At 36.5% G+C, this 12677-nt stretch overlaps 1 protein-coding gene across 1 annotated transcript; it reads right to left on the bottom strand.

Moving 5' to 3' along the window:
* Window positions 1–991: 991 nt before the first annotated feature.
* On the bottom strand, window positions 992–4777 carry LOC127845460 (low-density lipoprotein receptor-related protein 5-like). The gene is made up of 4 exons (XM_052376386.1): window positions 4521–4777; window positions 3883–4140; window positions 3575–3718; window positions 992–1796 (listed from the first exon to the last, which is right to left on the bottom strand). Exons 1-4 carry the CDS (start codon window positions 4630–4632, stop codon window positions 1414–1416), a joined length of 897 nt encoding a protein of 298 aa, XP_052232346.1. The 5' UTR covers window positions 4633–4777; the 3' UTR covers window positions 992–1413.
* Between the last annotated feature and the right edge of the window lie 7900 nt (window positions 4778–12677).

Below are 12677 nucleotides of genomic sequence, written 5' to 3'. Positions count from 1 at the left end.
CGGAATCTAGAGATGAATAGTGTATAATAATAACATAAATATAAGCCGTGCTCTGTAAAAAAGGGGTTTAATGCGTGCTCGTAAAGTGTCGTCCCAGAATAGCCCGTGGAGTCCGCACAGGCTAATCAGGTACGACACTTTCCGTCTTATTTGAATTTTGCTAAGAAGAGACTTTCTTAAAACGAAAAATATCATAAAAGCGGAAAGTGTGTTCCCTGATTAGCCTGTGCGGACTGCACATGCTAATCTTGGACGACACTTTATGATGCTAACTCATTACGGAAAATGTATTTCCACCACAAGTGTACGCAATTATTTTTATTTCGCTCCCTGATGTACGATGTTTCTTTTACTTTATAAATCTGTGGTAAATTGTCATTTCGACAATCTGTAAACGAGTCCCTTTACAGGTCATCATGTTTTGATATGCTCTGTAAATGTCCATTCCTTGACATTTGTATTGTTTAACTAATCCTCTCTCTGAATCGCCCGATTAAAATGTTTAATACGGTTACAAAATACAAAACAAACCCAACCAACACAGCAATGTATTCCTGGTTGATTTTGTCTTAAGACGCACGTAAAGGGTAATCATTTAAATGGACCGCTAGTTCGTAAAGTTATTATGTAGTGATTACTAGTATCTTTAATTGCAGATATACAAAAATACTTACAAAAGGAAGAACAAATTAATATTTTAAAAATATGGCCATCAGCTCCGCATCATATACAGCATATAACCGATGGATGCTAAAATATACTTCATATTTCATTTTTGAGTCCGTTTCCTAGGTAGGACCAGTACTTGATTTATTTAGGGAATCTAAAGAACGCTTACATTTTATGGGTTAACCCTGATATCTCACAGTCGCTAAGCGAACGCCATATCCACTACGCATCAGCCACATAAAATAGCACAAAGGAACATACCGGTATAATATTAGATCTAACAGCTTGGAGAATGCAAAACAATATTTTAAAAAGAAACGAATAAGATTGTATAGTTGAATTTATTTTGTAATTGAATTAATTATGTTTTTGTACAAAATAATATCCTGATATTTATGGATTCATGACAATATAGTGTTATCAAATAAGCCTTCGTCCGTAAATTAAATAGCACCTATTAACATATTGTAAAACAATTGTGTATGCTTGAAACAGTAGATAACTTTTTTTAGGTAATTGAGTTAACTATACAAACATAGTGAATTGCATAAGTTAGCTTTTCATAAGAACTATAACTAAACAAACATTGTGAATTGCATAAGTTAGTTTTTCATAAGAACAAAATTCACTAAGATAAACTCAATAGTAAATAGGCCCAAAGCTGTACGTAAAGATAAATAATATAATAAATATGTGTTACATGTATTTTCGCGAAAAAAGTTCGCAAAAACAATGCTACTTCGGTTAAGTAAGTGGCTTGTAACCGGAATTGCGTGTATCGTAGAACCTGCAGCAGACGGCAATAATAATGATGAGCATTATGAGGCAAACAAGTCCGGCGACCACGAGCAAAATGATCGCCAGTTTAGCATTGATACCATGGCAACCGATTTCATCGGATCCGTCGTTACACTGCTTCTTTCCGTCGCAGACGCCATTTTTGTTTATGCACTGTCCGCTCCTACACGTGAACATGTCGAAGCACGTGATGTTGTGTGCCTTGCAGTCGCTCTCGTCTGATTTGTCTTTGCAAACGGCTTTTCCGTCGCAGACGAGATTTTTGTCCACACATTCGCTGCTCGTTTTGCACTTGAACTGGCCCGCGCAGTCCGTATGGTTGAACAATTCTGAGTCAATAAGAGACGTACATGTGTATTTGGGTTCGACAAGTGAAGGCTTAGATTTTGTAGTTAAGACTATGCTATTTCAAACAAGAAATATCATTTAACAAGATATACGGCGTTGATTGTGGTCGGTATTAATGAACGATCAAAAGTTATATCTATGAGATCAAAAATAGCGAATGCATTTTTTCTGCGCAGTTTCTAGCTGCATCACACGCAAATCAATTACGGGGTGTTGCGCCAGATTTCGTGGCTTATTTTGATTTATTAGATATTATTACTTAGATATATATATTTACAGAATAGAAAAATACAAGAAGCATGAAAATAAATGAAAGCATATAGGTCAGCCGGAAACAGTCGAATCTTATTTGATTCCATTATTAATAGTATCGTGAATCATCGTGCTCATGCTTAATAAAGTGGTTTTAATGATAAATATTTCTATTAAATTAATCAAAATTTGTTCTTATCATGCAATTGTTGAAACACATTAACAATCTATGATTTACATACCATAATAATATCGCCGAATTTCTTTATTTAGTATCTTTCTGATCAAAATAAACTTCAAGTGCACATAGTTTACGCGATAGCGACTTCTGTAACTGACCGCACACTGACCTTGATACATTGCGGGTTGGAATGAAATGCATTAAAGTGAGGTAACAATTCCATGGCTGGGACGACGGCTTCTTTAAAGCTTTACACATTTACGTGTTTAATGGTCAATTTCAAAAACAATTTCAAATATTTTCGTCAAAGCGTTTATCGGGTTAGTGAACAACAATACTTATATGATCTAAAATGTATGAGTGCACATAATGCAATATCGTAGTAATTACCAAATATGAGAACACAGCCTTTTATTACAAACGCTCTGGCGCTTACATTCTTCTTAATAGAAAGGGGCAAACACACTCTGTTTTAATGTCGAAAATTGAGTGTGAAACTGCTCTATCTCTCAAACCTTATTTTTAGAGATACAATTGTTTCATGCTGAATACGCAGTTAACATCGTTGCTAAACGAACTGTAGTATCCCTTTTCATACTCTATTCGTCCCCAAAAAAGAAAGTCATTGGAATAACATATTAATGTGAAATCTGTTTGTAGATTGCACGTTTTCTATTGCGAAAAGTTTCAGGCCCACCGGCGGGTATATTTTTTATTAAAATTCATTGGTCGCTTACAAAGGACAGGCTAAGGTGAACAGCTGGCGTATACATCTACGCCAAAAAATAGACAATACCTAACTGTAGCGTGCACATGAAAACATGTTGCTTTATGAAAACTTCGTTTTATTCCATATTAAAAGTCCTTGATGTTTATAACGTAATGAGATCCAGTCAAGTGTGCTTATAATTCAACAAAACAAATTATTCCATTTTGAGAAAAGACAACAGTGTAATGAACCCATTAAAAAACTTCTCAGCACATTCTTATTTTCTTAAAGTTGTTCATGGGAGATCACTGTTACAATACTTTGCCAAACAAGTCACTGGATTATCATCCAATTCCAATATATTGGTTGACGATGACCGTGCATATTCCGAAGAGTTCGAAACTACAGCAGCTGCTGTTGTAAATGAAACCATTACAGCAAAAATCGATATTAATATATTTACGTTGATCCTTGGCGCTATTGAACATGCTATTGAACATGCAATGTTCACTCTTTACAAATTAATAGTCTACATAATTATAAAAGATAATTCATCGTGATATTGCATTGAACAACCGTTTGATAAGCTCGCGCATCAATTGGTGTCCAATACGTACCGTTTTTCACTGACGTCACTAACAGCTCCAGCTCGCCGTGTGTCGTCTGGTTGCATGTCGTCTGCAGACGGACCGTGATGGCGTTACCAGACGACTTGAAAACAGTTTTTGTGGGAAGTTTGCAGCCACAGAGGCCTTTCTTGTCTAAAATGCATATTTGAATCGCTTATGTAAAGCATTGTGATTGAAAAACAACTCAGTGAGAATGACGAAGTGCTTCTTTAGCAGATGTCACGTATTTCATGCACAGCATTTATCTACAAATAACTAGGAGCAATATAAATTCAAACATATTAAAAAATCAAGACCTGATAACATCATCGAAACTTCGGAGGAATTCCCATCAAATATATCCAGTCTGTTTATAGCGCATTCAGCAGCAGAGGAGTTCGAAATCTCCGTCCCAAGTTTGAAGAGCGTGGCGACCAAAATATTGTCGTCTGCGGTTACGATGGTAACGGAGCAGTTCTGGCATTTTGCTATGATCTTGAACTGATGGCTAGAAACGGAAAGGACGACAGGCCCGTTGATTGATTTCGTTTGCGAGCAGTGTTTCGTGATGTCAACTAAAACAAAAGTCAACAACCGTGCAATAAGTATTACTGCTTAAGACATATAATAATTATTTTCAATTCCAAAGAGTAAGACTGTTCCATCTTAGAAGATCTCGTCATTTCCCGTTAAGATGTCTTAGTGAAAAGGCCTCAGAGCCGGATCAAATAAATAGCCAATACAAATAAATCGCAGATTAGATTGCAGGTCCACTTTAAAATATGAAACGATGAAATTACTATACATCCATTACGATCGTCACCAATATAAACAACATGTTATTTTATTTATATATACATGTATGCAACATAAACAAGAACAGTAAAAGCCACTGAAATGCAAGTATATACATTTGTGAAAAACAGTGTATATATATTCATGAAAATCCACCTACTGTCCCCGAGAGTCGCTAGGCATGTAGAATTATCCTGGGTAAACACTCGTCCACTTTGCAGGCACATGCTCGAAGCCAAAATCAAAATCACCGACCATAAAGAAAGCTCCATTGATATAATGTTTTATTATTTTCAAATATGTAAAATTAAAGGCTTAACTGGTTTTGACCGAACGCCGAAATTGTCAATACAGTTTGGAATTTTTAATCAGAGTGTTAACATGTACAAGCTACACACTCTGAACCTGACGCGGATATTAATATATATTGCCATATAACGATATTTGGTGGTGATAACGACCTATCAGTTCCGAAATGACAATCAGTCGCTTCCGTCAGCTTCGTTGGCATACGGAAACGTTATAAGTGTGGTACGCATTGATCTGTTTATGTTCGCACTTATGTTTAAATGCATTAATAAGACCCTTTCGATAGTTTGTATTCAGTTCCTCAGTTTCAATATGTAAAATACTATTATTTTTTAGAGGTGTCAGTTTTCTCATTTATCTTGTTTGCACAATCAAAATAAGAAACGAGAAACGAACTAAATCAGGAAATGAAAAGAAGCGGAAATCAAGAGACGAAAATTACACATTTTATTCTAATGTTTTTTAACTGCAAACTCAATAATATACACAAAGTATGCAACCTGACGGCTGACCTACATGTGGTCGAACTAACAGTTAAAAGTGGTAAAGGAAAATATCGAAGGTTTGTTCAATCTAGTCTGCAAAGTAAAATATAGATCATGCAATCAAATCTTTTGAAACCTGTCAAGTTAAGCTTCCGTCAACAGTCTTAAAACAATACAACCGATAATATGCTTTATTTTAACTGACTGACTGATTAATACTTATATATGACGATTATTTAGTTAACAAAAAACGTTTTCTTTTTCAAATACTTTGAAACGCTTTGAGTAAATATCATTCTCACCGACAATGTAAATGTTTCTGAAACAAATGTATAGATACAGGACTTCCAGAAGAGTAATTTCACGTGATTCAAAATTTCGTCATCAATTTAGCAATAATGCAATGATGCCATAAAATATAGCAATCTTCCGGCGAAGCGACACGAAACAGGCGAGGACTTTAAGCTGTTCAAAAGTGATCTACATGCAAGCGACAATAAGAGAAATACAACAATTCCTTTTTCACAGTTCAACAATATCATCAGGTTAAAATAAAAAAATGCAACTAAAAGGTACCATAAAGGTACCTTGTAATATTACAGGTAGCTGCCTAAAATATCATTCATTTTAATTGGCTTATTATTTCACAAGATTTTGCACATCAATAAAATGTGTGTATATGTGCTTTAAACAATGCAATAACTCCCCGACAACCCATTCGGTGCAACGACCTTACAAATTGCACATTTTACCCTATAGGGATACTGCATATAAAGTTACATCATAATCTCGTGATTAGTTCCTAGATCTCTCGAGGAAACTACACAAATTCCTTCAAACATGAATTATGTGTTATCAAATGACAAAAGCCCCCCCCCCCCTGATAAAACACCGACCAGACATAATGCGTATATCCATTATATAGGGATACAACATTTTAAATGTCGTCTCATTTGGGTGATTTTCCTGACAATTCGCGAGAAAACTAACGGTATGACGGATGGATCTAATAATTATAATTAACTACAAATAATCTGTTAATGGTTGACCAACTTTATCATAAAATGGTTGACCATGTCCGCCACAAACAAAATATACTTGTTTAACTTTATTTACATGTGTGATGTATTAGCATGATATTAACTCAGTCAAATGTATTCGTTCAGTAATATAGGTCTAAATTTTGGCTTTGTTTTAATTTAATTGTTTTGAATTTATGGATGAAGTATCTATACCATTAGGGAATACAAACAAGATTGTAACATAAATACTTAACAATGGGCATGATATGTGAGACACATGCATATTGTGTAAACTATGTTCTGTCTTAAACAGTTCTGTTTTTATATTGTAAACAGCCTTAGTTTTAAGCTCTGTTAGGCAGAATAATAAACATCTATAATACACAAAGGGAATATGGTTATTTATTATATTTTAAGGCATAACGAGTTCACGATTTTATTTATCTTTCAGTGTTTATACGTAATATGATGAGCAATGGATTGAAAATGTTCGTTGTGGTGTTATTTAACCGTTTGCGATAGTTTCACCCTTCCTGTAACATTGCCAAAAAGCGACAATACAAACGAGATGAACTAAGTTGTTTGTAGCTTTTCGTTCTTACTTGAGTGGTGACAGTGGTAATATTGAATAAGACATGCATATTTATGACTCAAAAATAAACAAAGGCGCCAACAATATTAGCTTTTTTCTGGTACCACATGAATCGAAAACAAAAACTACATATGCCTTATCCTACATACAGGCAAAATAAGAGGACAATCTGCTAACAAGTTATTTCAGGGTCGCAAAGCTGAATAGAACGTATTTGAAAGGTTCAAGAGCAAGCTATAGTTGCACATGGACATGTTTACAATTTTATTTATCGGAAGACGAACTGAGTATCATCTAACCAAGTTGTGAATACAAAATTACTTAACAGCGCAGACGTGATACTATCTGATTTAAATAAATATGCCACTGTTAAAATTATACGCATGCGTCAATGTATTCATGGGTATGATAGTTATAATGAGCATTCAAGTGACAGGGGGCTAAAACGTGGGTAGTATATGTTTAGTTTGTCGATATTCTGTAAACAAATAAACAGCTATTTCTCTTCAGCTGCAAAGAAAATATGCTGAAATATTGGACGGTGTTGCTTCGCTTCGCTTGTGACAGCACTCAAATTCGATAAAAAGACGGTGTCACTGCAATTATACAGTCTTTAAGTATTGGTTTATTATTTAGTTTCAGACAAAATTGTGAAGCGATCAGGTTAATATGTGTATATTTCATACAATGGTAATAGATATGAATCCCTAGCATCGACTGTTCAGTTGTTACAACTAATGTACGCACTGAACCATAATATGAAGTTTATTCATATTATAAACATAAATTAATTCATGTCTTTACAAATGTCATTTCCAAATTTACTCAGCAAAACGCATTGAATTGTATCTTAATGTGTATTGATCATCTTAGAAACGATAATTTCAGTGCAATATTTTTATTGACCATCTTTACAGAATATCTTCATTTTAAGGTACTCCATTGTACGTTACTGAAGACAAGCCATGTCAGTTGTAAACATTGCATTGTACTTGAACTGCTTTATAAAACAAAATAGGCTGCAAAAGAAACGTGCTCAAAAGCCAGTGCATTTTCCTTAAAGACTTTACATAGCTTTTTTGATAAACAAATATGACAACATACTGTAAGAAGTCGTATTTGAACATCCTCTGCTAACAAATTCAGATTTCCGTTCTATTACCTTGCAAACGTTTTTGGACGGTGTTACATTACATAAATTTGTCTCTGTGATCTCTACTTTGTCTGACATTCTAATGAAATAAATATATCATTAACTATCACTAGTGCAGCAAATAATTGTCGTGTTTTTGACAAATGAAAACAAGACACATATTTTTTTATCAGAATTACGTTATGGTCATGAGCTAAATTAGTAATCATTAAGCTCAAAAATAAATGCTTTTAAATAAAACGAAACCCTATATATTTTCCAGTAATATGTTGAGTTTTCTAAGAAATTGTGATTAGTACAGAACACATTCAAATGTGATGAACACAGCTTGCTTATTCTTTTCCAATCGAAAACAGAGCATGAAAAGCGTTTGCCTCTGAAAATGTTTCATTTACGAAATGAGTATTTTTATACAATATGGCTACATTTACTTATTAAGACTCAATATTTTAATGAAAGAAACAATATTCGTCGTAGTATTTGCGTAGACTGGATATGATTTCGGTAAATTACCGTTTGTTCTTACTTAAATTATGAACTTATTAATATTTACATGTATATTATCTTGTAAATGATAAATAGCAAAGGAAGAAATAAAACGATTAATTTTCAAATACAATTGTTGATAGATATATATTATATTGGCATGTAACCGAATGTAACCGGTAGCCAGTCTATTATATGCTATACAAGATTTATGTCCTTTTTGTACTCTTCGTAATAAAGTAATCAACATGGTAGCAGCGTAGTGGGAATTTTCTCGCCAGAAAACAGGAAAATAGACACTGTTTCCAACCTTCGATCGAATATTGATCAACGCAAGAAGAAAGATGGCAGAATCGTCATTCAGACTGCCTAGTTTGCTGAACGTCACCGACGGCAATGTGACGGAGAACTTCAAGAAGTGGAAGCGGGAATTCGAAGTCTACATGACGGCAACCGGATCTGACAAAAAGGACGCTAAGGTGCGTGTCGCAATACTTATGCACTGTGCAGGACCAAATATCCTTGACATATATGATCAGGCAACATGGGAAGACCCGGATCACAAAAACGATCCCGTCAATGTCCTACAAATGATAGAAATCTATTGTAACCCCCGTAAAAATGAAGTTCTTGAATCGCACAGATTCTGGTCAACGCCTGTCCAAGAGCCATTTGACAATTTCTTAAACAGAGTTAAGAAAACGAGCCTCAACATGCAACTTCAAGGACACTGACAGAATGATCCGTGATAAGATAGTATTTACCACATCAGGTAAATTACAAGAACTATTATTAAGAGAAGACGAGCTTGATTTAAACAAAGCGGTCAAATTATGTCGAGCATATGAACAATCATTGAAACATGTCCAGGAAATAAGAGACAAAGATGTAAACAAAGTACAGCAAAGTACAGCCAGACCAAAAAAGAACACTGTGCGAAGCAAAACAAGCTACCAACCAAAGCCGCAATCACAGCCGTGTGATTACTGCGGTAAACTCCATGCACCGAAAAAGGAAGAATGCCCTGCATGGGGTAAGAAATGTTCCAAATGCGGACACATGAAACATTTCCAAGCTTAATGCAGAACTAACGTTCACATGGTCCAAGATGAAAATGATAAACTTGAAAGTGATGAATTCTGGTTAGCACAATTTGACTCTAGAACCCGAGTAATAGCTACAATGGTAGTAAATGACTGTAATGTGAAATTCAAGTCGACACAGGTGCTGAGATCAACACGATTAACCAGAAATTTGTGAGAAAATCACAGGTCAAAGGTAACGCGTCTACACTAAGAATGTGGAACAAAACGACGATGAAACCACTTGGTGAAGTTACACTTCCTGTAAAAAAACCAAAAACTGACAATATTTATGATGTCAGATTCATCGTTGTCCCGAACGACTTCCAGAACCTGTTAGGGTTGAAAACGGTGCAAGAAATGAACCTTATAAACATTAACACAGATGCCTTTGTGGGGAAAGTTGAAAAAGATCTTGGTGATCTAGGTGAAGCTAAGCTTTACGTAGAAGAAGATGCCAAACCAGTTGTTTTGCCAGCACGAAAGATACCAATCGCCATCCAAGGCCAAGTGAAACAAGAACTTGACAAGCTTGTAGAAAGAGGTATTCTTGTTCCAGTCGAAGAGCCTACTGATTGGGTGAACCAGATGGCCGTGGTACGAAAATCTTCAGGGAGCCTGCGTATCTGCTTAGACCCCCAACCTCTAAACAAAGTGCTGAAAAGAGAGCGGTACATACTTACCACATTTGATGATGTCTTGCCAAATCTCAACCAGGCAAAGTTGTTCACCAAAATGGATGTCAAAGAAGTATTCTGGCATGTGCGATTAGATGAAGAGTCGAGCAAGCTAACAACGATGATAACCCCTTTTGGACGATTCCGATGGTCAAGATTACCATTTGGGCTATGTGTATCAAGTGAGATCTTTGCGAGAAAGCTAAACGAAGCTTTGAACGGTCTCGAAGGCATTTTTGTGATCGCAGATGATATCATCGTCGTTGGCTGCGGTGAAACAGAACAATCGGCAAAGTCGGACAATGACCTCAAACTGAAATCACTTGCAAAACGATGCTCAGAACAGAACATTATTCTGAATGAAGAAAAGACAAAGGTCGGAAAAGAAGTGATCTTTCATGGACACAAAATAACAGACAAAGGTGTTTTGCCCGATGAGAACAAAGTGAAAGCCATCCAAAACATGCCGAAGCCGAAAAATGTTACAGAGGTTCGACAACTCTGCGGACTAGTGCAATACATGAGCAAATTTCTACCTGATCTTGCCTCGACCATAGAGCCCATTCGTCAACGAACGCGCAAAGATGCCAAGTGGGAATGGACAAATGAGTGCAACGAAAGCTTAGAAAAAGTGAAAGCGCAAATCACAAGCGCCCAGTTTTGGCGTACTTTGATCCTGAAAAAGTAGTCGTGCTGCGAGTGGACTCATCGCAACACGGATTGGGTGCATGTCTTCTGCAGGATGGATATCCTGTGGAATTCGCCTCGCGTGCTCTTACCCCCGCTGAGCGAAAATGGGCGCAAATTGAAAAAGAAGCACTAGCAATTCTATATGGACTGACGCGATTTGACCAATACACTTTTGGAATCAAAGTAGTAGTGCAGAACGATCATAAACCATTAGAGACTATTTTGAAAAAGCCTTTGGGATAAGCGCCAAAACGACTACAAGATATAATTATGAAATTCCTGAGGTATGACATCGAGTTCCAGTTTGTGAAGGGCTCAGATCTCGTGATTGCGGATGCTCTGAGTCGTGCATACCCAGAATCAAAGGAAAATGAAACTGCAGATCGGTTGGACATTCGAAATGTCAAAAATGGTGCATTCGACCAGTTTCCAGATGCAAGAATTCTGGAAATCAGACGTGCAACAGAAGAAGATTCGTCAATGCAAGAGCTTCAGCACTTGATAATCACTGGATGGCCGAAAAAAAAGTGACATTAGTGCTGAACTCGGACAATATCACCCTCTCAGAGATACTCTCAGTGTGCAAGATGGAGTGATCTTCAAAGGTGAAGCAATAGTTTTTCCAAAAAGCCTGAGAAAAGAAATGCTGCAAAGACTGCACAAAGCACTATCTAGGTTATGATAGTATGGACAGAAGAGCCCTCGGAACGATCTTCTGGCCTGTTATGAATAGCAGAAATGAAAGAGTTCACGAAAAAATGTGTACAGTGTGAGGACAGAAAACCTCCCTCTCAACAGGAAAAGTTGAAACAACATAGTGATGGACTACGACCTTCGGACAAGGTCGGATCGGACTTGTTCCGAATACAGAACAGGTTATATCTCGTTGTCGTAGACTACCACTCAAGCTTCATCGAAGTGGATTTACTGACAGCGGCAACCAGTCAGCAAGTGATTGACAAAATGAAGAAACACTTTGCTAGATTCGGAATTCCCAGAGAACTGATAACCGACGGTGGACCCCAGTATATGTCCACAGAATTCCGTAACTTTACACAGAAGTGGGGTATAAAGCATCACATCACGTCGCCTCACCACTCAGCATCAAATGGTAAAGCTGAGAGTTCTGTGAAAGCCATGAAGACACTGATCATCAAGTGCCACGAGTCGCGTACGGACCCGATGGAGGCGATCCTGGAACAACGAAACACCCCTCGTGCCGACACCAAGAGGAGTCCAGCTGAGATGATGATGAATCGAAAGCTTCGCACCATGGTACCTTTGCGCGTGAAAGCAAGTTGTAACCGAATGTAACCGGTAGCCAGTCTATTATATGTTATACAAGATTTATGTCCCTTTTGTACTCTTCGTAATAAAGTAATCAACAACAATGATCATGATTTTTCTGTAAACAATGGTTAGTCCAGTAACTGGCTAAATAGCATGCGTAGTTCTCATCGAACATTTCAATAAACACCGTGTATTTATAAAAATATGTAACAATCTAATTATGTTATCTTTAAAGCACTTGTTAAATCTGCTATTATCTTTTCTTCAGGAAAATGTATGATCAGGCGATAAGTGACCGCTTTAAATAGCTGAAGCCACTAAAGAAGCCCAACAAAAAACCTTTTGTTCCACTTATAAACTGTAAACACTTCGCACCAAAATGCGGTCATGTCAATTTAAACACCCTGTAAGCTTACATTCGAAGAAAAGCTATGATAACAAACATATTCAATACTTAATATGCTTAATAGCGGACATATTTAACAATGATTAATGGCAAAATATATTAGTTAATTTGCGAAGTATGTTGTG

The sequence above is a fragment of the Dreissena polymorpha genome, chromosome 9 (genome assembly GCF_020536995.1).
Source record: "Dreissena polymorpha isolate Duluth1 chromosome 9, UMN_Dpol_1.0, whole genome shotgun sequence".
NCBI lineage: Eukaryota > Metazoa > Mollusca > Bivalvia > Myida > Dreissenidae > Dreissena > Dreissena polymorpha.
This window is presented reverse-complemented; position numbering and strand designations above follow the sequence as displayed.

What these genes read in the sequence shown, in the direction of transcription:
- LOC127845460 (XM_052376386.1), bottom strand. Translation starts at nt 4,632, where the DNA reads ATGGAGCTTTCTTTATGGTCGGTGATTTTGATTTTGGCTTCGAGCATG. An exon ending in CCTAGCGACTCTCGGGGACA is followed by an intron (nt 4,141 to 4,520) that starts GTAGGTGGATTT and finishes CTTTTGTTTTAG; the next exon opens with TTGACATCACGAAACACTGC. An exon ending in AGTGACGTCAGTGAAAAACG is followed by an intron (nt 1,797 to 3,574) that starts GTACGTATTGGA and finishes TTATTGACTCAG; the next exon opens with AATTGTTCAACCATACGGAC.